At 43.9% G+C, this 27,275-nt stretch overlaps 2 protein-coding genes across 7 annotated transcripts in view; both read right to left on the bottom strand.

The window, feature by feature from the left end:
* The window catches only part of KIF19 (kinesin family member 19), a 98,556-nt gene extending 89,470 nt beyond the window's left edge, over nt 1–9,086 (bottom strand). For 3 of the 5 annotated variants that reach the window (XM_085892837.1, XM_085892834.1, XM_085892836.1), the window contains exon 1: nt 8,507–9,086. In XM_085892837.1, the coding sequence (XP_085748963.1) occupies nt 8,507–8,689 (183 nt within the window). In that variant the 5' untranslated portion in view covers nt 8,690–9,086. The remainder of the gene's footprint in view (nt 1–8,506) is intronic. The other 2 variants (XM_085892838.1, XM_085892835.1) reach the window with 2 other exon arrangements.
* A 1,795-nt stretch (nt 9,087–10,881) lies between these two features.
* LOC147022177 (uncharacterized) lies at nt 10,882–27,275 on the bottom strand. Of its 2 annotated transcripts, none has more exons than XM_085892840.1 (2): nt 26,851–27,275; nt 10,882–12,388 (listed from the first exon to the last, which is right to left on the bottom strand). In XM_085892840.1, exons 1-2 carry the CDS (start codon nt 27,160–27,162, stop codon nt 11,900–11,902), a joined length of 801 nt encoding a protein of 266 aa, XP_085748966.1. In that variant the 5' UTR covers nt 27,163–27,275; the 3' UTR covers nt 10,882–11,899. The 2 variants fall into 2 exon arrangements, with proteins under 2 accessions (XP_085748966.1, XP_085748967.1); XM_085892841.1 differs by having other exon boundaries at nt 27,010–27,275.

Here is a 27,275-nt window from a genome sequence, read left to right as displayed (position 1 = left end):
GGCAGCTGAGATATGTGTGTAGGTGGGGAGGGAATCTGTTTGAGATAGAGATTGGTCATGCTCATGAACCGCTAAGGGTTCGGCATCATGCAGACACTGGTTGCTCGGCTGGTCATAAAGCTCTGTCCTGTGTTTACCTCGGTGCATCACTCACCCAGCACAAAGACTCAAATTGGTACAGTAACACGACATTGGGTGTGGGACCCAACCGGGAATCTCTGCAGTGGATAGCTGACGTGGTCGCTTCGTGATTCACTGGATTGGAACTGGGTAACTGGACCGACCAGTCGGTGGACTATTTAGCAATTAGATATTATAACAAAAAAAGAGGATCCAACCCCACCTCCTTCAAATTCCCTGTTTTCCTTCCTGAAAGTCCCTGTAGTGTCCATCTTGTTTACCCCATGTACCCCACCCCATCCCACTCCCTTCCACAGATCTCATGTCTCTGTTCCCGACTGTTTTTTTTTCCTTCCTTCTTGTCTCCTGCTCTCCTTGTTATGCATTTCTGTGTGTTAGCTCTCATATGAGCCTCAATAGTGTATACAAAAAAAAGATTTAAATAAAGAAAAAAAAGGAGGTGTGTCTGTGTATGTGTGTGTGTGCACGTGTGTGCATGTGTTTGTGTCGTTGGTTGTCATCTCCATATGCAGGTTTCATAAGGTGGAACAGAGCCTTCCCAGGTTTCAAAGTATCCACCTCTGTTTTGGTGCAAAGGGTCACGATTCATGGACAATGCTGTGAATTCTTCTTTTTCTCAAAATTTTGTTCTGATGGCTCTTTTCAGGATCATAATATTCACAGTAATTAATATTCACATTAGTAATCATAATATTTGCAGGGATGTTTATTTTAAAGGTATCCATGAAGTTATTCTTTATCATTTCGATGGCTCTAATTATCACTGATACAATTTTGGTATTCTTCAGCTTCTAGGATATTTGACTTCATTCTTGAGATCTTGATATTTGGTCGTTTTCTTGATTTCTGTGTTATTTTGACCAAAATTGCTGGGTACTCGCTGTAGGGGCCTAAAACACTTCCCTGCACCCACAAAGTAATGGGGTTGGAGATCATTTGATATTACCTTTCACAAACCTACAAAGGCTAAGGCACTCCAGAGCAATAAAAAATAAAAACAAAAGATCCAAAAAATATTTTCTTCAAAATTTAATAATAATAAAAAAAGAAACAAAGATTGTAAAAGTTGTGTAAATAAATTAATTCTGGTTTTACCACCATTTTCTGCAGTCTAATGACATCATCCTATTTAACACATTACGTGAGTTCTTCGTGTCTGTTGTTTGTGTCCTTTATAATGTCCTTAAGAAGTGTTTCCTGTTTGGAATAATTTTCAACCTTTCCACATTGTTTGATTGCCAGGCGGAGAGACAAAGTAAAACGATTATCTCACTCCTCTCTGCACATGTGCGATCGGGACGAATTCTGAGCCAAGGTATGATAAAACGAAAGACGTCTTTCTATTCTTGCTCCGATTTGTGTTCAAAATATAACATTTGATTTAAATAAGTTGTTCCTCGATCACAAACTGACAATCATAAACTGAAAAGTACAGACAGACTAATGGACGGACATGAACCAATTGCTTAACCCCGCTTTTTGCTTCACGTGTGTGGGGTAATAATTGATTTACTTGGAATAACAAATCGTGTCAGTTTAAACATAAAGATTCCTGTTTTAAAAGCATCTCTTTCTGGATTGAGGAAGAGTAAGAGGGAATGTGAGCTTAATGTGGCGGTTCCAACGGTAATATTTATTATTCTACAACAGGAACCCTTTAGAACAGTGATCTTCACTATTTTTTAGAGGGGGCCCACTTTTGCCGAGAAGGCTTCAGTGTGAGAGCCGCCACACCAGCTGCAGAACACCATGATGGCTCCTATTCGGTCCCACCTCCACGTACTCTTCTTTGTTGTGGTTAACCGGGCTGCAAGCATCATTGTTTGTATACTGCCATCTGATGTAGTTTTATTAGCTCACCTGTTCGAAGAACAGAGAGCCATAGCGATACCCCCGGCGTGAGCGTGAAAATGTTAAAGTTTTTGGTGCAAGTTATTTAGAAGCTGGCCATTCATTTAATATGTGTACGAGGATGCTGATATTTGGCATGGAGTTTGCTTTGGGGCATATTATTGATGTCGTGAAGTTGAAATTAAAAAAATAATTTAAAATGTTTTAAATTTTTGACCTCTTGAACTTAACTTTTTTGTAGCACATCAATGTTAAAGTTTTTTGTGCAAGTTATTTAGAAGCTTGCCATTAGTTAATATGTGTACTAGGATGATAATATTTGGCATGGAGGTTCCTTTGAGGTATATTATTGATGTAGTGAAGTTGAAATTAAAAAATAATTTCAAATGTTTTAAATTTTTGACCTGTTTTGAACTTAACTTTTTTGTAGCACATCAACATTAAAGTTTTTTCCTTTCTAATGTTTTTATCTACCACACTATCTTTTACTGATTACAATATACAAATACATATATTGCTTTAAAATTATTTGGATCAGACTTCACTGCAATGCTTTATAAAAAATATTATTAGACTTGTCTTTTAAAAACGATAAATGTATAAACAGGTGAGCATTGGGTGGCTTTGACACCAACTCTGGTTACTTTTATGCTTCGTGTTGGACCACTCATTTTAAACCATTGGGTCAATTTGATAGCATTTATGGTGGATTATGATGGGGCATTTTCACATTTGTGTATTATCGGCTGCACGTCACAGGGGGCCGTACTTTAGGCCACCAGCAATTACGTGTTATAAAAGATCTCTTTTCGCTGTTTAACTTCATTTTACATCCAAATTGACACTTGCAGATAGACATGTAATATGTTTGTGAAGTACAACATACTGTCTTTTGATTAAACCCATCAACAAAACTCTGGGTACGCATGGCTAGTATTACTAAAAAGAATGACCAAGTAATTAGGGTACCCTGTGAGTACAGGGTACCCTATTGTTTTTCTTCTGTTCATTATTATTACGCATTATTATTATTTTTTCGCCGGCATTTTGCACCCTTTTTCGCTTTAAAAATCATTTTCTCTGGGACACTAAGGCTGATCGACAGGAAATTTTCACCATAGTTTGTATCTTTTTTGATAGCACAATCACGTTATAATTATGACATCATTTGGTCACGTGGTGCGGTCGCCATCTTGAAAAAAGCGATAAATTTTGGACATCTGTATCTCGGAAACCGTGCAATGGAAATTTTTTTCGTTTGATACATTTTACGAAGCTCACTATGGGGAACACGTGTGATTTTTCGTGACGTCATAGGTGACGCGATATACCGGTGAAAATTCGTCAAGTAGAACGCCGTATAGGAAAAATCTGAAATTTTTTGAGCGTCATCTACGCCAAAATTCATCATCAAAAATGTTTTTTTGACGTCATCAATGACGTAATTCGGCCGCCATCTTGTTTTTTTTTTTTAAATCTTCTTCTCCAGAAGGGCTGGACAGATTGAGGGCTCATGGAAGGCCATGTTGGATTTAAGAAAAATATTAGATAATGTTTTCTCTGGAACCGCTTAACCTAAAGAATCGAAAGTTTGCAATTATCATCTACCATTGTGTGTGCACGCGTGGTAAAAAATTCGGCCGCCATCTTCGGCCGAAATCTTCGTGGTAAAAATTCGGCCGCCAGCGCCAGAAGCGCTGGTCCAATGAAGGGGAGATTTCAGAACTATATTCGGGACACGTAGGCGATATAAGTTTGTTAATTTCGAATTGATAAGTCACACGGTTTGGCCGCCATGTTGGATTTAAGAAAAATATTAAATAATGTTTTCTCTGGAACCGCTTAACCTAACGAATCGAAAGTTTGCAATTATCATCTACCATTGTGTGTGCACGCGTGGTAAAAATTCGGCCGCCATCTTGTTTTTTTAAAAAAATCTTCTTCTCCAGAAGGGCTGGACAGGTTTACAGGTACATTCCCCAAGAGGTCTTTTCTCAAGTTTGTTAATTTCTTGTTGACAGATCACATGGTTTGGTGGCCATCTTGAAAAAACCTTAAAACCTTCAAACATCTTCTTCTCCAGAAGCGCTGGTCCAATGAAGGCGAGATTTCAGAACTATATTCGTGACATGCATGCGATGCAAGATTGTTAATTTCGAAGTGATAGGTCACATGGTTTGGCCGCCATGTTGGATTTAAGAAAAATATTAAATAATGTTTTCTCTGGAACCGCTTAACCTAACGAATCGAAAGTTTGCAATTATCATCTACCATTGTGTGTGCACGCGTGGTAAAAATTATGACGTCAAAGGTCACATCGTTTGGCGGCAATCTTGGATAGAAAAACGCACCTTTACCGATTAACACGAAACTTCACAAACGTGTTCTAATACCCAGTTGGAAGCAGAATGTAAATTTGTGATATCATAGGTCACATGGTTCGTCAGCCATCTTGGATTGAAAAATAATATCTTTAAACGTCTTTTTCTCTGGAACTGCTTAACCTGGAGAAGCAAAAATTTGCAGTTATCATCCACCATCCTGTTTGCACACGTGGTGCAAACTATGACATCACAAGTCATATGGTTTGGCCACCATCTTGGATTGAAGGATAAATATTAATTAATGTTTACTCTGGAACCGCTGCCTCTATATATGCGAAACTTCACATTTATAATTCAGGCGACATGCGAAACAAAAGTTTAAAATTTCAACCTGATCGGTCACGCAGTTTGGGAGCCAGAATTATTTAATTATTTGAATCTGGAAGCCAGTAATAACGAAATTGAATGCTTTGTGCTGCCCGGTTCATAACTCGTCTGTTCCGCGCCCTCTCGAAGCAGGCCTGTGTTTGTATCACCATTAAACAATGTTTTCTCTGGCACCGCTTATCCTTTCAATGCGAAAATTGCGACTATGATTTAAGTCTCACGTTGTGTCAAAGGCGGACGGACTGGGTACCCGGTCATCACTGCCAGCAGTTATAAAGTGGCAGTTCTAGTTACTATTGTGATAATGAAGTGCCATACTGTAATTAGTGGCAACGGTGATTGGGTAGATGTGGCAGCACTGTATATGAAGGTCAATGGCTGGTGTTGACATGTATACGCCATACTCCGTGGAAAGTCATGCTGTAACAATATAGGTATGTTATATACTATATTAGGAATAATGTACTCTGAGGAATGTAATTGGTATTAGAGTATGGAGTTTAACTTTGATATTAGGTGATGTGTATGTGGTATTATGTTATTGGAGGGCTGTTAGGTAATGACAATGGAGGGCACTGCATCAGCGGCAGAGCCAAGCCCCCAGAAAATGATGCAACCAGCAGACACAGGCTGCACACGGTAGCTATTGTACATGTATGATGGAGTGCACACAGATACAATGACCGATTATTTATTGTCCGTCGTACTGCATAATAAAACCTGTATATTAAAAGAGTTTAAGAACAAATGCTTTACTTGGGAGGGGTAAATAGACTTTCAGTCCACCCTGTACATGTGGAATAGTGCAAGTGGTTTAAGTATCGATGCCTGCCCATGGGAGGGGGTATTGACACCGTATTTCGCTCGTGGAGGGAGTGGGTTGCACCTCTTCAATGAAATTAGCTCCCTGTCTTAAACAATGAAGAGAGAGGAGGAAGATGAAAATAATTTTCATAACAAGAGTGCAAGTGAGCACAATATACACCCGAACAAGTAGGTATATACAGAATTGTGCTACTATATGGAAAACAGCATCCTGGTTGCCATGGCAACCACTTTAGATGACAAACGTATGTCGCGACACACCGTCTCCACAGTCTGTACCGATGTACCAAATATGAAACGTGAAAGTTGAAAACTTTGGGAGTTAGAGTGCGGACAGAAACGGACGGACGGAGGAACGGACGGACGGACGACCGGTATCACATAATACGCCCCGACCTCCATATATATATCGGGCATCTAAAAAGGAGAAACAAGTCAATTGTAATTGCTTTGCTTTTTCAACGAGAACAAGAAGGTGAATGAGCATGAGAAGAACGAAAAAGAGCATGAGGAGGTGACTGAGCTTGAGTATGTGAATGAGCATGAGGTGAATTTCCCACTCGAGTTCTGCAAATGAACAACGTGATGTATTTGTAAACCTTTCCACATTGTATGTCATGAATATCTCACTTCTCCTTCACCTCATTGTCGTTCAAGTGAAATTATTGTTGAATCCACTTAGAAAGACAATACGTCTGGTGTTGGCTTTGTGGTTATGGTGGCTGGCTTGGGATTTTAGGGTCCTGAATTTGAGCCCTGCTGTCTGTTGAATTAACACCAGATGGGGTTGACTCAGCCTATCATCCTTCCAAAGTTGGTGAAATGAGTACTAGTATACTGGCATAGGGGCACAGCATCAGCAGCATTATCATGCCCCAACAAAATGACCCAGCAGAGGAGGAGAGAAGAGGATGGAGGAGAAGGAGGAAGAGAAGGAGAAGGAGAAGAAGGATTGTAGAAACTCAATTTATTACTTGACACAAAAAATTTTTCACCAAGTATGTTGATCTGCAGCGTTTGTCTGTTTGTCGCATGATTTTTGGCCACAGTTTTCAAGCAATCGTTCTGAATTTTTCGGTTTACGTCGGTGACCGGCCAAGGACAGCAACACATAATATGTGTGGAGATTCGAATCCGGATCCAGATAATATAATTTTTAAAGTCATTCTTCACCATTGAAAGATGGGGCAAAATGCAATGTATAGCATGATATCTCAAAAAGTTGCGGACAGATTCAGATGAAACTTGGTGGACATGTTGGGTGTGTGACAAGGACAAATTGATTCGATTTTTGTGAAGATCCGAATCCGGAACCGAGAATTTTTCAAGTGATTCTTCATCATTGACAGATGGGGCATGATATTGCATTTCTCAAAGAGTTGCGGACGGATTCAGATGAGACGTGGTGGCCCTGGTGGGCGTGTCACAATGACAAATTGGTTCAATTTTGGTGAAGATCTGAATCCAGATCGGAGAATTTTTCAAGTGATTCTTCATCATTGAGAGATGGGGCCAAACATGATATTGCATGATATCTCAAAAAGTCGTGGATGGATTCGGATGAAACATGGTGGGCGTGTCACAATGACAAATTGGTTCAATTTTGGTGAAGATCCGAATCCAGATCGAATAATTTTAAAGTGATTCTTCACCATTGAGAGGAGGAGGAGGAGATTGGGACCATACTCTGTGCAGAGCGTTGGTGCTGCTAAAGCAGTCTCCTTGGCTATTGAGCACAATCCTGGATGGGTCACCACTCCGACACAGTATACCAACATGCTATGCTGGCACTCATTTTGCCGACCTCGGAAGGATGACAGGCCGAGTTAACCCCACCTGGTATTAATTCAACAACTGAATGGGATTTTAACTCAGGATCCGAAGATCCCAAGCCCACCACCCTAACCATTAAGCCAACACCAGGCATGCCATTGAGAGATGGGGCCAAAAAAATACATAGCATGATATCTCAAAAAATTGTGAACGAGTTATGGCAAAACTAGGTGGACGAGTTGGTTAGGTGACAAGAACAAGCCGATTTGATTTTGGTTAAGATCCGGATTCAGATCCGACCTATCAGTGGGATACAAAATGTAAACTGTTCAGCCTGGTGGATGTATGCACCTGCCTGCAATGCTGTTCCGTTTCTCCAAGTGTCACTCTACGAGTGATTTTTCATGACCCTTTTGACAATCTCTATGCAGTAATGTCCATTTGAAGGTATCAGAGTACCAACACTAAATCTTCATTGCATTGCAGTCTCGGAATATCTTGGCCAGTCAGGATTGTGAGTGTTCATTTACTACTGGAGACCTGAAGTGATCTCACAATTAACACTTTGAACAAACACTAACAGCGGGCTGTCAAAACTGGACAGTCAGGATGACCTAGTCACCTCTAAGTCATCTAGCCTGAGTTTGAATCCCGACCCAGCTATAAACTGTAATCCTGATGTTTCACAGACAGAGTGATTCATCAGTGCATATGCCGTCCCTTGGATGGTCGTTAAACGTCCCGTCTGTTGGCATTAATAGGTGGACGCTTAAGCTCCCATGGTGTCCCTCACGAAGAGTAGGTGAGCTACCATGGCAAAATTCCAAATTCCTGCCCCAACCATAGTCAAACGTACTGCCCAACCAGTTCGTGAAAGACCTTGGCCAACCTTCCCCCAGCCAACCCCACAAATCACAAGAACGTGGGAATAAATTGTGGCCGTTACAGAAGACTGGACTGTCAAAAGGGATTTATTCTTTCTCTGGTTTAAACCAGTTTCCTGAACGAGACGACTCCGAGTTTAACTTTTCGGAGCTAAATAAATCAGCTTCAAACAAGGCGACCCAAACACCATTAAATATAGATGCAATGCAGTCTTCAAGCAGTTAAGATCAGTTTCCCCTGTAACCAGTGTCTTGCAGGCTGCAACCCAACATATAATCAACAGTATCAAGGTAGCTTGGCCAATGGATAAAGTTGGTCACCTTTTGGTCGATGCGATGGACAATGATCTTTGCTTCGTCTGCGAGTTCTGCTTCATTGATGGGCCGAACGCGCAATGCCACCTGCGTGCACGTGCCAGTCATACGAGTCAGTGATCGGTTCACCTGCCCGTTCTTCCATTCTTTAATTACTTTTTTTTTTAAACACAGGGTAACCACACACATTAAGGGTTCAGTCACACCGTGAGCTGGTGTTCCTTGGTGTCCACGTTTTCCTTTACGCTCTGAGAACGAGACACATCTCTCATGGTCGTGCCTCCAGTTCGCTCGGATCTCCGTCCACGATTCGCAAGGAACTCTGCAAGCGGGTAGTGTCTTCCGGCCTCCAGGAGCCTGTACAGATGCTATCAAGTCACTCTACACACAGGCTCTGACACAGAACAGCACGAATGAGAGCGCATCCAGATTTGCACGGACTTCAGCACAGCATCGCCTAACCGACGATGACCAAGTCCTTCCCACTGTTTTGCACAGCAGCTCTAATCTCCATCAACACAGAAAGCAACACCCTAAATTGGGTGGTCACTTGCTGACGTACCAATGGCCAAGCTGTTTCTAGCGAGGGGCGTGCCTTATATGCGGTGAGCGGACGTCATATGGTCTCCTCGTTGCGTAGTTACTGGGACGCGCTCCGATGTAGTTGCTCCATTGCTGTACATGGTGTTGAGCTAGAGGGTATGGCTTTGGATAAAGCGGATCCGACGATAAGCAGGAAGGAATGATGCACCTCCAGGTCTGCACCCATATAAAGGCCAAACAATTGGATGCAACACAATGATCTTCGAAGAAGAGAATTTCTCTCATTTGTTTATTTGCATAATGAGGAATGTCGGTGCAAAAGTTGAAAAACGACTTGAAACAGAATCAGCAAAGATCACATCCTGAAGAGGATCTTCAGCAGAAGCAAGAAACCATGGCCTTCACCGAACAGGAATGTCCTCTCGAATGGTCGCAAATTGCAACGACTTTAAAACAAACATGAATTAAATATTATCTCACTGTGATTTATGGGAAGCATGTTTGTGATTTTGACGGATAAATAACCGTTTGCAGGAAAGCGATTTCAAACACTCGGGTACAATGAACTTGTTTAACACAAGAGACCGTTTGGCCCACCATGCCTGTGCTTTATCCACAACGACTGGGTATCCACCAAAAAAAAAACACACGTTTGGTTTTTCTCTTGCGCTCAAACATTGCAGAGCGAATAAAGGAACGAGCAAAATGAAAAGCAAGGGTCAAATGAAATGGCATGGTGCCCAGTGATGACTGGGTTAACGATGAATGTATTTACATCACACAGTTCTCTGGGCACCTGCTGCCAGAATCCAGACGTTGATCAATTTGAACATAATGGGTCGACTTTCACAAGAATGGTATCCATCCAAAACATGGATCACCTTTCCGTCCAGAACATGGATCACCTTTCCGTCCAGAACATGGATCACCTTTCCGTCCAAAACATGGATCACCTTTCCGCCCAAAACCTGGATCACCTTTCCACCCAAAACCTGGATCACCTTTCCGCCCAAAACCTGGATCACCTTTCCACCCGAAACCTGGATCACCTTTACGTCCAAAACCTGGATCACTTTTCCATCTAAAACCCGGATCACCTTTTCATCCACAGCTTTAATCACCTGTCCCTCCACACCCATGGTCACCTGTCCAACCACAACTGCAATCACCTATCCATCCACACTTCCAATCATCTTTCCTTCCTTCACCTGTCCAACCACAGGTCCCATCACCTGTCCACCCATAGATCCCACCATGTGTCCATCTATAGCTTCCATTACCAATGTGACATGAATCAATGTTCATGCCAATGTTGTTGTTCATCATTCAGGCTTGAGCCTAGGGTTGCTTCGCGGTTAAGGTGGCTAGCTTAAGATCTTTGTGTTTTGAGTTCAAGCCACTTTTACCATTTGAATTAACACCAGGTGGGTTCATTCAGCCTATCATCCTTCTGAGGTCGGAAAAATGAGAATCAGCTTCTTGGAAAAAGGGGCATTACATCAGCGGAACAGCTGCGCCCCCAGAAAAATGACGCAGACAAGCAGCCACAGGTTCCATACAAATAAATAAATAATTGAGGCTTCAGTGGTGCATCGTATATCCAATTTTGTGATGTCTGTAAAGCAGAATGATCTCGATGAATGCAGAATGATCTGTAGGTCTTGTGACCCCGTTAAATCAATATTAAAAATAAAAAACCGCATTGAATTATATTCCAATAATTTCACACTGTTACATTCACAACCCAAATCAACCTCATCGGTACGGATACCAAGACAAAATCAAACGTTTGTACATGTAAAATGGATAAAGTTGCTATCAAGGGGTAACAGAACATATGTATGGATCATCCTTTATGAGTGCAACATTTTCGAAGTCGAATCACCAAGCAATAAATCACCGTAAATGTAAATAATTGATCGACAGGGCTCGCATAAACGACACATTTGCACCTTCCATGTGAGTATGATCCTGTAAAACAGAAGAAAGAAAGAAAGAAAGAAAGAAAAGACGATCAAATGATGTCATCCTTCAAGCGATCACCCAAAGTACTCGAGCAGTTTAGAAAATGCAAATCGTGTTGGTTTCCAAAATTGTGATGGCAGCGACACGATCTGCATGCTGGGTTAAACCACAACTTTTCCTTTGTGGACTTGATCGTCGATATCATTTTGGCCATGCTCGACAATGCGGCGGGGCGTAAAGGGGTGCACACTCGCTCTGAGATTACCTGGGTTTGAATCTGGACCCAGGCTCGATAAACTGCCACCCTGGGGGTTTCACGTGCAGGGCGAGGCAGCAATGTGTGGACCGTGTATCAGACGGACATCAAGCTGGAGGATCCATCTGCCCATTCCAGTCGTTGGTTGGACGTTCAAGATCCCATGTTGTCTTTCATAAACATTCAATGAGTTATGGCCGGCACCCTGAGCAAATTACAAATTCCTGCCAAAATCACCTTCGGTCGAGAATCAGGCAGGACTAAAAAGTTCGTGAAAGGCTTGTGCCAAAAATTTGCCCCGGCCGACCCCACAAGGTGGGAATAACTTAGGCCATTAAGGTAGTAGTTGTCATCGCCGTATAGGAAAAGGTGGTAGAACCAGCTGGGGTATATGGTCACAAATTCAGTAGAAAGTCAGTTCAAGAAAGTGTGTGCACGGTGTGTGAGGATGCTCTATCAACAACCTACTTAACACAAAAACAAACTCCATTGCAAAAATATTTCTCATTATCCCACTGAGCATCAAGCACGAGGAAGATGAAAAAAACAATTCACATTGATCCCTTTCTCTTCCTCACCCACAATGACTTTCTGCAAGATGGAGCAAAGAGGGAGGGGGGGAATCATAATCCTTATCATTTGTCTTCGTTTCCACAAAGAGACTTGGGGATGTACAGGTCAGAGTATTCTGGATGCAAGGAAAGGATCGCTGGCCTGACTGGAGCTATGGCTTTGTAGAACGTGGTTATCTCCTCAGTGGTTGGTGCTGGAATAACTTTTCTCTCTTTTGGTTTTGGGCTCCTTGCAAACGCAGCAGAATCATTCTGCTGTTCCTTCGATTTCTTCATCGCCTTTGGCGAGGTAAAGTCGATTTTCTGCAGAGGGGCATACGATATTCCAGCAAGGGTTTTTCGAAACTTCCGGTAGGACGACTCTTGGAGAGTCGTCCTCTTTCTGCATAACCGCACGGCCGCCTCGAGGGCAAACATCGACGCGACGACGTGGGAACATGACTCATCCATCCCTTGGGCACAATCACAGTGCGTGGTCACCACCGTCCCTTCCCGTTCCACAATTAGCCAGGGGTAGAAGGTAGTCTCATTTGTACTCTGTGAATCGATCACCTGGAGGAAATACAAAGAGATTTAAGTTTATCACTGGTTTCGATCTTACTTCAGAACATTTGATAAACAAACATTTTTCTCTCCTTCTTTAATATGCAGCACTGTGGGTAGCATCATTAGATGGGGGCACAGCTGTGCCCTGTAGGTCAGGGCAGACATTTGTAATTTGGACATGGTGTCGGCGATAGCTCACCTACTCTTCACACCATGGGATCTTTAACGTCCACCAACTAATGCCGGCAGACAGGGCGCCCAGTTTAACGTCCATCTCAGGGATGGTACACACATCAATTTGTCATTTCCAAACCGACGTGCTCAAACTGACATCCGCCGAAGGTCTTTGCATGATTCAACCAACAATTCCGTCATGACTGGTCCTTAACACGCACTTCTCTGGCAGCGAAAGCTGTTACTTAAGAAACTGGTGTTCATAGAACACCTTCCCTCACACACTGTTGAAGTCTATAATTCAATTGAAATAAAATAACGATTTTTAAGGTTGTATAAAAATAATTCCGGAAGTTGAGCACCATTGATGAAGTGTCTTATCGACCACCTTATTTAACATGTTCAAGTGCTGCAAGACTAGAGATTTTTGGAAGTGATAAAGCAATTTGTGTTCTGGTGTTCCAAGTATCATCATATTAAAACATGTAATTTGGTGTCTGTCTGTCTGTTTGACTTATCCAATCTGAACCAAATGTGACAGGAGGACGAAGGGTTAGACAATGGAGGTTGTAGGGACTTCATTTGCTCCCCTCCCAAAGGGGTTTCGTCTTGGGTGAAATCCCCATGTTAAGCTGTATATCCGTGTTAAGATAGCTAATTGTGGCATTTATCCAAGGCCGATCCGTGAATTACAGTAAGTAATCCTTACTGCAATTCACGGACCGGCGTGTTTGTTTGTTTGCCACGCTACTACTCCTACAGTTCTGGGCCGATTCAATCAAGACATGATACATAAGATCAGCATGATCCCAATTTGTGTATCGTGATGTTTTTATCTTTGCCGGTGATCTTTGGGGGAGGGGATCGGACGGACGCAAGTTCTCGATGTAAATGTGTATGTATCGTGTCGCCTTTACAGTGCAGTATTCTTCGCCTTTTCTACAGTCCCCACCCTTTACAGTGCAGTATTCCTGTCCCCATCTGTTACAGTGCAGTAATTCCTGTCCCCATCTGTTACAGTGCAGTAATTCCTGTCCCCATCTGTTACAGTGCAGTATTCCTGTCCCCATCTGTTACAGTGCAGTATTCCTGTCTCCACATTTTCCAGTGCAGTATTCCTGTCCCCACCCTTTACAGTGCAGTATTCCTGTCCCCACCCTTTACAGTGCAGTATTCCTGTCCCCACCCTTTACAGTGCAGTATTCCTGTCCCCACCCTTTACAATGCAGTATTCCTGTCCCCATCTGTTACAGTGCAGTAATTCCTGTCCCCATCTGTTACAGTGCAGTATTCCTTTTACCACATTTTCCAGTGCAGTATTCCTGTCCCCACCCTTTACAGTGCAGTATTCCTGTCCCCACCCTTTACAATGCAGTATTCCTGTCCCCATCTGTTACAGAGCAGTAATTACTGTCCCCATCTGTTACAGTGCAGTATTCCTGTCCCCACCCTTTACAATGCAGTATTCCTGTCCTCATCTGTTACAGTGCAGTAATTACTGTCCCCATCTGTTACAGTGCAGTAATTACTGTCCCCATCTGTTACAGTGCAGTATTCCTGTCTCCACATTTTCCAGTGCAGTATTCCTGTCCCCACCCTTTACAGTGCAGTATTCCTGTCCCCACCCTTTACAGTGCAGTATTCCTGTCCCCACCCTTTACAGTGCAGTATTCCTGTCCCCACCCTTTACAGTGCAGTATTCCTGTCCCCATCTGTTACAGTGCAGTATTCCTGTCTCCACATTTTCCAGTGCAGTATTCCTGTCTCCACATTTTCCAGTGCAGTATTCCTGTCCCCACCCTTTACAGTGCAGTATTCCTGTCCCCATCTGTTACAGTGCAGTAATTCCTGTCCCCATCTGTTACAGTGCAGTATTCCTGTCTCCACATTTTCCTGTTATGTCCTGATCTGTTCAGTGTACTATCCCTTCCACGAGCCGAGGCAATGTACACTAAAATAAATAAATAAATATTATATGTACAGCCAACCCTCGCCTTCCGCGTGTTCGCCATCCGCGATTTCGCGAATCTGTGCTTAGCTTTTAGACACCCTTTCTCTCCATCCACGCCGATACTCTCGCATATCCATGGAAAAATTGATTTCCTCCCACCTCAAACTCCTAAAGGTTCCACAAGTTTTTTTTTTTACACTTTCAATGCTTGGATAACAATATTTTCCTTTATTTAACATCACCAGTTAAAACATAACTGGAATTTTGCTTTCTGTGTCTTCCAGGAACATCCTCCCATTGCGGACATAAATAAACCCCACACACCCTGAACTCGTTCGTATTACATGTTTTGTTTTTTTAAGCACTTTCAATGTTTGGATCACAATATTTCCCTTCATTTAACATTACATGTTAAATTATAATTGTACTGTATCGCCGGAAATAACTATTTCAAAGTTTACATTCTGCGTCTTCCAACATCTGCCGCACAACCGCATCTTCCAGCATCTGCCGCACTATTGTTTTCTGGCTGTTGGGCGATTGGTGAGGTGCGGTATTATATTGTGCTGAAACTTTGTATCCTGTATATTTAATCATGGCTCCAAAACGTCCATTAAGTGGTGCATCTGCTGAAGAGCAGAATAAATAGAGAAGTGAAGAAAGTGATGACAGTGGAAAAAGTGTAAATATGAGATCGACTTGAGAGTGGTGCACATGTTTCTGTGATGGCAAAAGACGACAACGTCAATGAGTCCACTATTCGTTACATTCGTCAATCTCTATATCTATAAAACTGAGGATGTGTGTGGGTATGGTCGTAATGCATTTCCACAAACTCCAACTGATTCCATGCAAATTCGGTACGATTATGGCTTTTGGTCCAACTTAGGTCATGGGCTATAAATTTTTTCCATAACGCTTCCGATATTCGAAAAAAAAAAAAATCGATAAATCGATTTCCCTTATGGGATTTTCCATTCAAATCCGCTCAAGTTTAAGGCCTACGGGGGACGCAAATTTCCACTTTGCCCCGGGCGCCGTTTACCTCCGCTACGCCACTGCCGAAAAATCCCTGATTGCAGAACAAATCGATAATTAATTTCATTCTTGCACTTCCCACTCGACTCCCCAAATAAGCTCAAATGCAATTTCTTTTTAATTGCTCGCCCTCCCTACCTTTTCTGCTGCATATACTGCATCTGTGTATTGTGCTTGTGGTGCATGCGAGAAATTTAAGGTGTTAATTAACGTTAAGATGACGAAATCGATCCTGTGCATGCAGTTAATTAACGCTAATTAACGTTAAGATGACGAAATCGATCTAGTGCATGCAGTTCACGCCGTGCATGCGTGCAAGCTTTTTGTGCATGACCTCATTGCGCGTGTCCTATTGGTTGCTCAAGGTCATTACCCTTAGCTTTACTTTTTCACCGACCACTCACGTGTGGTTTGGGATGCAACTCATTTGTCATTGGTCGGGCTATGCCGAGGAAAAATGTGTCACATTTTCTCCTTTTCCGCTATTGTCCGGTCGCATCTTTAGTGCTGTGGACTACCGATTATCCTTTTTTCCTGTCATTGTGCTTCTGCTGTTTCCCGTTCTGACGTCGTTTCTTAAACGTTCAGAGGAACAATCCTGAGCTCGGCTGATTTTCAAACGCCGTTCGGTTACACTAACATTACACTTCCTATCCGTGAGTTATTACTTTTGCGTTTAACCACTCCCCCTTTTTTACATATTGTTTTTTTCGATATAAACCCCAACTTACAAATATACCCGTCTAAGTCGTACTCCACCCTACAATTTTTTTTGTTCCAAAAACCGTAGTTCTTTTCAATCTCGGTTTACCTTTTTCGATAATGCCGCCTAAAAAGAGGGTTTGTCTTGGGCGTCGGACAGCGTTAGCCACGACTCGAAGGGTTTCTAGGGCATACGAGTCGCTCGAGGAAACTACCGCCCGACTTTCACAGGAAATCAGGGCTTCGGAGGGCGATGAACAGGTGGTTCGGCTTTCCAGGAACGCTGCTGCAACAGCTGCTTCCAGGCCTCTTGAGGGTATTGAGCAGCGATCGGTTCGGCGTTCCAGGAACGCTGCTGCAACAACTGCTTCCAGGGCTCTCGAGGGTATTGAGCAGTGATCGGTTCGGCGTTCCAGGAATGCTGCTGCAACAGCTGCTTCCAGGGCTTCGGATGGTGATTAACAGCAAGCGGTTCGTTGTTCCAGGAACGCTTCTGGAACAGCTCTTTCTAGGTTCTAGGAGACTCCACAAGAGCGACGCGCAAGATTCGACGATAATAGTCAATGATGCCCTCCAATATCCGCTCCTATTCCCTTGTGGTGCAGACGGATATCGCTTCGGAATTCCTCAGGTTGAACCGAGTGATCCAACTGTCTCGACGTCAGCAACGAGGACGCTTTTGCATTCGCTGCAGGTGGAAGAGTGAAAAACATCGTCTACAAAGAGGTTTTGTAGGGGAGTCCTGATTTGTTCTACTTCTACTGTTTAATTCATTTGATTTGCCTTTTTGTTAGTTTTGTCTTTTTAGACTCGCCTCAGCGGACAAATCCCTCTAATCGTGTAGTGCACCGCTATTTCTTGCCACTACCTGTCTTCGATTCTGCTCTCTTCCCACAGTCTGATACCTTACTTCCCATTTTCCGGCCTTCTGTGGATCGCTTAAAAGTTGCCTCACTACCTTTAAAACTTTTCTGCCTTTCTGGCAAGCTAGGCAAATACAACATAGTTCGCCTGCGACAAACGTTGCTTAGGGTCTTGCATCCGGATTGTTGTGTGGTCCAGCCAGACTGTTCTTCCTCTGTCAGACAGCTTAACATTTCCCCTTGGCGATGGACGCGCAGATCACGTTAAAAACCCTTTAAATAATGCTGCTACGTTCGGCATTTTCACCGGCTAAACCACAGAAAGCAGGTTCGACACTGCATGGTCCGTATAGCTAAAGTCGTTTGTCCTTGACCTCCAACACCATGTGCGTATGCACGGCGTCCTCTTTGTTGTCGCATCAGTCGAGCGCGTCCACGCAATTCAGACCTCCGGGAGGCGCGAGAGAGGAGGGCACGAGCGGTTTAATTGTGGGGTTGTTGCACAAATCTCTTACGATAACTACTCAGAACGAATACCCACGTGGTCTGCTGCTACCATCATTTTGGGCGTTCTGCCTTACTGCAACCCGGTTTGGCAAAGCTCAGTTGGGACGATGACTGCGATTGGTAAAAAAACAGTCCCAGTAGTGGCCCACAGTGCCCATCCAGTAAGGAGACTTTGTGTTCATAATGAGACAGAGCTGCACCTGTGCAATAATTTGTTAACATGCGCCCCTATACCCACTCGCTGCTCCTGCTCTCACGGCTTCTGAGGCTGTTTGTGGTAGCGGCAGCGCCGTCTTTTCAGCACAAGAAGTTGTTCCTTCTGCATAACTCCGTTGGCTGATTGGGAAAGAAGGGCGGGCTTAACAGTAACAGTAACAAACCATAACTCCGTCGTCTCTGTGGTTTGCCTGGTGCAAAATGGTTATCCTTAAGAAACAACCTGTCAGACACAAGCCTCCACCACCTTCCTAAAGTAGCTTTTCCTGCGTGCACTTTCACCACATCACTTTCGCATTGCAAGGGAGATGTCTTGAGCCCTCAATTACCATCTAACGTAGGCAAAAATGGCCATTTGAGTTTTTGTTTCAGTAGCTGCCTTTTAATGACTCCCCCACGGCTTTCCAAGGTGCAGCGCTACTTCGTCTTGTGTGAAAGAAATCACTGCCACTTCTAGCCAACTCCCGTTTTGCCCGGAAGTACTCGCCTAAACGCTCCTTCCATTTACGGCCCTCGGTGGACTCATACAGGTATGCATTTAACCATAGAAGAATCATAGTACGGTAGAATTTATTTCACCTTCAAATCTTTCGCTATTTCAGGTGCCCATCAAACAGCCGTCCACAATCAGAATGCCCTCTCAGTTGCAAGTTCGCCAAGGGAACAATTCCGCCGTTCTGAAAACCTAACTCATCTTTTGCGTGTTACTTTCCCCTTTTATCCGCCTGTCAATACATCATTTCACCCTACGTTTTCTACGGTACCATACAGGTCCGGATCAAAGAGTCTTTACGCGGCTTAGGGCCATCAATTATGAGGTAGTAAGCGTTTAACTGTTTAGTGGTGGAGCTACGCTTATTGTGGCTTTCAGCAGCTATTCAGGAAATTTGCAAGAAATCCCGAGCAAAGCCGGGCTTTACTGCTAGTGTAATGATAAAATTAGGGCGAGATCAACATAATACATCTCCACAAAGGCAAGAGCACAACATAATAGATGAGGGATTTGTGAGTCGCTCCTGGGAGATCGATCGGCTACCTCCATGCCATGGCTATGTTCGAAGCAGAACTGACTGGGGCTACCCACTAACAGTGCTCCAAGCAGTAAAGCCTTCTTACTGATGGTAAATCTTACTTATTTTATCTTATTTTACTCAATTGTTCTTATTTTTCAATTAAATGTCTTTTTTATTATATATTATGATTTTTGGACTTATTTTAGGAGGCTGGAATGTATCTCATTGACTTGCATGTTATAAACTGTTCGCCGAATTTGAGAGGAAAGTAATACCAGATATATATATATATATATATATATATATATATATATATATATATATATATATATATATATATATATATATTGTTGTGGTTACCAAATTCGCAAACCACCATTCAGGTCCCTTAGGTGAGGTATCTCGGTAAGTATATGTGTAGTTAGGCCCAAACCCGTTGTCTAGAGGGAATAAATGTCATTCATGCGTGCTGCGACTCTTCAGGATAGCCGTTTTTCTTTTACTATCTTTATTTTGGACCAACCGCCATTGTTACCACCACCAACCACAACATCAACCACCCACCGCGGCGCCGCTTCACGTCACACCTCGCAACCGTCGCATCGCCACCGTTCTTGCGCCGCTTGTGGGTACCGGTGTTGGACTCGTGCAGGGCGCGCGCCGAACAGCGTGTACAAAACCACGGATTTTCCACTTCAAAAACGGATCAAAAACGACACACGCCCACTTTTGTTCCATCCAATTGGTGAGCGAGGGGCGATTTGGCCCCGCCTCCAGGGCGTTGGAGGGCGATCGCTATATGCAAATTTATGGATCAAAAAGCATTCACGCCCACTTTTTCTCGGGCCAATGGGGAGCGAGGTGAAAGGTCGAAGGCAGTGGGTCAAAGATGAGAGAGCGAAGCCACGGGGCTTATATAAGCGACCGCGTTCGTCAGTCAAGAGAGAGTTAAGACTTCGCAGTCGGTGGAGTTGGGAAGAAGAAGCAAGAAGGAGTTGGTCGTCGTCGTGTGCGTTGGAGTCGGAGCGAAGGGGACGGAGCTGTGGAGAGGCGGCGAGGGCAGACGAGGGGGTGCTCGCGTCGTGCCGGGAGCTGCACACCAGGGAGGCCGACGGCGCGACCTGGTCGAGGTGGAGACGCTCGTCGCGGGACTCGAGGCAGAGTAGAAATCCTCCTTTCCCCCGAGCATCAGCAACCCCCTCCTGTTTCCCCCCGCGCTGAGATAGTGCGACCAAGGGGGCCCCCTTCCCACCCCCTACCAGACACTGTCCGCGAGGCCCGCGGAGTTGAGGCACCATCGCCGCTCCGCGTCTCATCACCAGACGGGTAGGCCTGACCCGGTCTCGGCCTCAGGCCCGCCTCATCCTTGAGGGTTCTCTTTTCTTTTTCTTGGTTTTGGATATGTGTTGTCGGCGCCGTCTGTGAAGTAAAATTGTATAAGTGTTGCCGTGTGCTCGCGTAATCGGTATTAGATCTGCATTGTCGCATTTGCTTTTTGTGTAAAATTGCATTGTGTTTCTTTTCCTTTTCTATGTGCTTTTGGTGGAATTGAATATGTGTGCTTTCCGTTCATCGCGAATAAATGTGCTTTGTGTTGAACTGTTTCCCGCTTCGCTTCGTCATTTCTTTCATTGAATCCTCATCTTGCTTCACGTAAAGGGTTGGTAGTGGGCTGAATACGCCCGATAATTAATCGAACCGTCGAGGTCGACGAATAACACCGCTCGGTTATCCCGATAGTACGGAATGGGTCGCTTAAGTGGCCCGTGTCCGAAGTCGACCTGTGGCGAGGTGCGATCGCCTGGTCTACCCTCCGTGTGGGTACTTAGGTAGGTCGAATTTGGCGAACAACCCTATCCCACGCGGGGGCCGATTGGCTCGATCGCGGTGAGACCGAAAGGTTCACCCGTGACTGGTTCCCGGCGTTAGTCCGAGAGGGTCACGACTGGATTGTCCGTCCGGTGGGCGACGTGCCGCGATTCGAGTTACGTGGCCGTCGCACGCCGGCGGGCGCGAATCCGTAACAATATATATATATATATATATATATATATATATATATATATATATATATATATATATATATATATATATATATATATATATATATATATATATATATATTTGTTGTTGTTGTTGTTCTTTCGGCTGCTCCCGTTAGGGGTCGCCACAGCGGATCATCCATTATGATCCGCAAACTGATTTGGCACAGGTTTTATGCCGGATGCCCTTCCTGACGCAACCCTGGTCGCCTTTACGACACAGGGAATAAGGATTGGGTTTCGCAATGATTCCGGGCTGCCCTACACCCTCTCATAGCGTGGCCCATCACAGAGCAACCGTCCTCAAGCGATCCTCCAACCCAAGCCTCCAAGTAGCCGGATTACAGGCGCACGCCACTACGCCCGGTATATGTATATATATATATATATATATATATATATATATGTATATATATATATATATATATATATGTATATATATATATATATATATATATATATGTATGTATGTATGTATGTATGTATGTATGTATATATAACGATACAAATTACCCCAGAGATGATAACATGACCCTTCCTGCCGCTCCCTCGGGAGCGTCTACTGCATAATTAATTTTCAATAAAATAAAGATTGTAAAGGTCGTATAAAAAAACTAATTCCAAACGTTAATATCGTCGCTGCTGCAATCTTATAACACCACCTTATGCAAGACATTATATTAGTTTGTTGTGCCTGTTTGTGTCCATTATGACGTCCTTAAAAATAACAGTACGTTTCCTGTTTGGAATGATTTTCAATTTTGTTTGACTGCCAGGCAGGCAGACGGAGTAAAAATATGTCACTTCTCTCTGCACATGCACGAATTCAGAGCCAAAGTACACACAAGTATGGATACACAAGGAATTTAGATGCAGGGGTAGGTCAATCGGCCCATCGTGCCAGCGCCACATCAACATCAGACCAATTCATATGAAACTGGAAGGGCACTCAGTAGAGCGCATACCTCTGCCACATAATGCCTGATCAAAGAGAACATATCGGGCCCATTACATTTTTGAAATATCATGCTATACGTTGTTGTTGGCCCTATCTCTCAATGTTGAAGAATCACTTTAAAAAATTCAATAATGCTTGTATCCAGATTTAGATCTTCACCAAAATCAAATAAATTTGTTGTGGTCACACACCCAATGTGTCCACCAAGTTTCATCCGAATCCGTGCACAACTTTTTGAGATATTGTGCTATTTATTAGTTTAGCCCAATCTCTGCATGGTGAAAAATCACTTCAAAAATTACCAGATCCGGATCCGGATCTTCACCGAAATTGAAGCAATTCTTCCTTGTTAAACACCCAACATGTGCACCAAGTTTCGTCCGAATCCGTCCACAACTTTGAGATATCGTGCGATGTATCCTTTTTGGCATGATCTCTCAATGTTGAAGAATCACTTTAAAAATTCTAGTAGTCGGACCCGGATTCGGATCTTCACCAAAATCTAATCAGCTCGTCCTTGTCACACACCAAACCTGTCCACAAAATTTCATCCGAATCTGTCCATAACTTCATGAGATATCCTGCAAATAAACAAACAAACAGAGAGGGGGTGAAAACATAACGCCCTTCATCTTTGGTGGCGGAGGTAAAAATGAAATGCAAAATGTTTTTTTTTTGTAGTTTTTTTTCTTTCCAGAGGAGCTGGGTGGGGGGAGGCAGTTCTTGGGTTAGAAACACACATCAATCATGCACCACCCCTTGATGAGACTCCCACAGACAACACTCCATGCAGATGCAGACATGCAATCATCCATCCAACCATACCATACTCAAGCTACCTAAAAGTCATATCAACATCCCTATACCTTACAGGTACCTATCTAATTCCAATTTAAACTATCTCCTGTTTCTGTTGCCACTACCTTTCCAGGGAGACCATTCCATGCATCAACTACTCTCTGAGTAAAAGTCCTCTGCCTTGCGACCATCTTTACTCTTCTCTTCTTTACTCTCAGCTATGGCCCTTGGTTCTGTCACTGTCTACTCTGCTGAACAATTCATCTGCACATATTTTATCTGTACCTTTCATTATCTTAAACATCTCTATCCACATTACTCCTCGTAACCGCCTCTTTTCTCGTGAATAAAACCCTGTCTCCTTCAGCCGCTCCTCATAGCTGAGTCGAGCTTGGCCCGGAATAAATGTAGTAGCCCTGTGCTGAACCTTCTCTGCAGCAACTCTGTCCTTCCTAAGTTGTGGTGACCAAACCTGTTCACAATATTCTAGATTTTGCCCTCACTAAATTCCTGTACAATATTAACACCACCTCTTTTGATCTATAAATGATCCCCCTCCAAATACAATCTAAAACCCTATTTACTTTACCTGTAGCTGGCTGGCATTGTGCTGCCTGCTTACCTCCCGTATCTATTACCACCTCCAGATCCTTCTCCTGTGTAACACGCTCCAAAATTACCCCTTACATCCTGTAAGCTCTATTGGGTCGCCGAAATATGTGACCCTTATTGTCAGTAATTCTGTCTGTTTGTTTGTTTATCATCAGCATAATTGGTAGTAAACGTGGGCGGATTTTGACCAAACTTGGGTGATAGGTACATCTTAAGACCTCGTGCTTTGGAAATTGTGATGGTTGCTCGGGACGCTTTGGTTCTCCAGCAACCGAAAAACCTTCAAAATCGGTACCGTTCACACAAAATCAATTCCGAAAGCCATTATCCCACGTAGGGTTATGAAATTTGGCACGAATGATCTACAGGTGATGCTCTATCAAATATATTCCGGTTTTTGTGATATATGGAATACTTCACCCGCAGCACCCCCTACAATTAGGGTATGTGCAAAAATGGAAGGCCCCCTAGTGACCAGGTGAGTGCATCGATACGAATGAAACTTTGCAGGTTCATGGTACTCAATGAGTACTACAACTTTGCCTCAGGACATATTGACCGATTTCGCTTAGGTCAGGGGTCAAAGGTCAATTAGTGCAAAAATCGATAATATGCGAGAGCTGGAGGTGCCTTCGCGCCAAATGCTACTCCTCCTCGGTTTATGGTCGGATGGTCATGAAAATTCACACTAATCGTCTGGAATACATTGTGCACAAACAATCGAGCCGGATTTTCGATTTATATCTTTGTTCACCCACAGCACCCCCACCCCCCAAACTTTGGGGATTTCCGATTTCAAACCGCATTTTCGGTACTTTTCATTCAAATGGATACTGAGTAGTTATCAGGAGATGGAACTGGATGAGATTTGATATGCATAATCTTAAGGTGATTCCCTATCTGCTATATGACATCCATTTTGCTCTATATCTTATAGTTTCCATGCTTGGCGACCCATCGCCGCCTACCGGCTTGTTTTCATTATTCTTTCCCATCTTCAACACCTTACACTTGCTCAGGTTAAATTCCATCTGCCAATCTTTTGCCCAATCCATACAAGTATCAATACTTTCCTGAATCTGATCACCACCCCCTCCTCTATCGACCTTACCTCCAAGCTTTGTGTCATGTACAAATTTGGAAAGCTTACTCTTTACCACATTATCCAAATCGTTGATGTAAATAATGAATAGTCATGGTCCGAGTACTGATCCCTGAGTTACCCCACTACGTACTTACATCCTCCTCTCACTCACAGTCACTCTTTGCCTCCCATCACCAAGACAGTTTGATCTCGGACCTGAATGTACTGTATTGCTGAACTACAGGTTCGTTTTCGGATCCGTGTTCGAAATATAACATTAAATTGCTCCGCCATTATAAACCGACGTTTGTAGACAGACAAACAGACAGAAGTGTGGCAACAATTGCTGAACTAAAACGACTTTTAAAAACGGTCTGACACGTCATGATCCCCACCCTGTTGTCCGGTCGACAGGAGAAAGTGTTTTTTGTTGAACCAAGTCTTTCACGAACTGGATGGCCAGGCTTGACGTTTGACCGACGCACACTCGGGCAGGAATTTGAAATTTGTGAAACAGCAAATCCGCCAGTTTCTCGTCGGGAATCGAACCCAGTCAAGAGAGCTCAAAAGGGTAACAACGAACAATTCGGCACGATCAAAAGTACGCTTCAAGATAACGAAGGAAATCAGTTTTCTCGACTTTAGTAGCGAACGCAGTGAGCTTCATACTGTGACGTCCACGGGACCTGAACAGTCCCGCCAACGTAGAATGAGCCGAAACGATGGAGGCGATTTATTTATTTATAACCCAAACATGGCGGTTCTAATCGCTCTACCGCAAACGGGACGAGGAAGGTGGCACGAGTCACTTTTCACTGAGTTGATGTTTATTTGTTTTTTATAATTACCAGACATAACAAGACTCGGCAAGAAGAGGGATCCGGGGCGATTCGACGGGATGGTGTGGGATCGGGCGTGGGGAAAAACACAGACAATTCCAATGAATATACAGTTCTCAATCCCTCTAAGGCGCCAAGCAGGCAGGCACAGGCACACACACACACACACACACACACACACACACACACACACACACACACACACACACACACACACACACACACACACACACACACACACACACACACACACACACACACACACACACACAACGTAGCTATCTCTGGTGGTCAGGCTGGACCGTGGTGTGGACGCAACTGTCCCTGGATCGGCGCCGGACGAGCCGGCCTTGCTCTCGTCAGGGGGGGCAGGAGAAACCGCGGTGCTGTCGACCTCCTGGTCCTGGCCCAAGTCCGCCCACAGCCGCCAGGGAACCAGCTCCCGCGCCAAGCCGCGAGCAGGAGAGGGAGGCAGGTCCACCCGCCGCCCGACCCCGTATTCCGAGTCAGCAGAACCCTAGAGCCAACCAAAGCGAGGCACGAGGCTCGGCAAGGCTCCCAGGCACGATCAAGAGCACGATCGACTCAGCACAGCCACCAGGACGCTCTCTGCCGCCACAGGTTCCACACCAAAAAAACACGAGCATTCTGGTTGTAATCTTCTTCTTCTTCCTTTTTGACCCCGAACAGAACCTTTTTATCCTTCTGCCCTCGTCACCTCCAACCGAGCCGTTTATTGGCCCACTGCCGTCGCCTTCTGCCAATCGTGATCACGGGGCGGAGCCATCCGCTGCACTGTACTGTGACGTTACGGCCAGTCTCCAGAGAATACCAAAAAGGGGTTTACGCAGACACACTTACCCTATCCCGTGTCCCTATCTAATTACGTGACATTTATCATTTCCCCCTTGAAGAAATGAACATTTACTAGACAACTTATCACCACTGTATTACTACTTATTACATCGAGATCCTGGTAAACTCGAGCAGCATGGCATACCTAATTAAACATCCTAATTACCCTTTGAATGCATACCCCCCCCTCAAACGTAACAATACTTAACGCGTGCACGTGAGAGAATAGGAAACAACAACAAAATTCCCCTTGCTATTTGGAATCCGTGTCGTTGGATATCACCTTTTGCTTCCGGTTGTTTTTAAACGCTGTGCGGTGTATAAATACGATTGCGTTTTATTTCTGTCTTCTGAATATTACTTAACGCGTGCACACGAGAGAATAGGAAACAACAAAAACAACACAATACCCTGGCAATTGTGAATCCGTGTCGTTGCCTATGACCCTTTTGCTTCCGTTTTTTTTTTGTTTCCGGTTTTTGTCATGGGGAATGATGCATGCCGGGACATAAAGGCATCGTCGGAGACCCAAATAATAATCAGACATGGTGTATATTTCCTCCACTGATTTTAATAAAGATATCTCCCGCATCATCAAAAAATAATTTTTAATCGTGATTTACATTATTTGATCGCTGATCCCGAATCCAGGCAGAAGTAACCGGAAATTGCGTATACAGTTGTGAATCAGTTATAGGTAGTCAGAAGCGAATGTAAGAAGAATACTACGTTCGCTTCTAGGCTCTGCCTATTCCATATTAACTGTTGTTAAACGAGATATACCTTCGTCACGAGAAGCCAGAACTCACAACTTACTTGGGCCTTCACAACGTGCAGCCTCTTGTCGTGTTTACACACGAAAACGGACATATCTCCCACACAGCCCTTCACGAATCGGTCGTAGGCGAACAAGCTCTTAAACTTTTTGAAATCTTCCATGGAATACTGTCCAGATTGGAATACCAAATAGTTTACCACGTCCAAGTAGCACAAGGAAGGAAACTTTTCCTCATTTCTCGTCCATTCCTTCTTGCTCGTCGAGTAGGGATCTTGCCTTCCAATCAAACCCGTTTTTGCTTCGTATTTCGTCTTGGCAACATCATCGAGCTTATCGAGATAATTTTCCATCGTGATAAAACGCTTTTTTTTTTCCAAATCGAGTGAGAGCGCCGCGCACTCTGTGAGGAATTATTCGGAGCACCTTCTCTCTGGCGGGAAAAAACAAGATGCCTGTACGCAAT

This window comes from Eptatretus burgeri, chromosome 8, assembly GCF_056783735.1.
Source record: "Eptatretus burgeri isolate ZD-2024b chromosome 8, Ebu_testis_v1, whole genome shotgun sequence".
In the NCBI taxonomy this organism is placed as follows: domain Eukaryota; kingdom Metazoa; phylum Chordata; class Myxini; order Myxiniformes; family Myxinidae; genus Eptatretus; species Eptatretus burgeri.
This window is presented reverse-complemented; position numbering and strand designations above follow the sequence as displayed.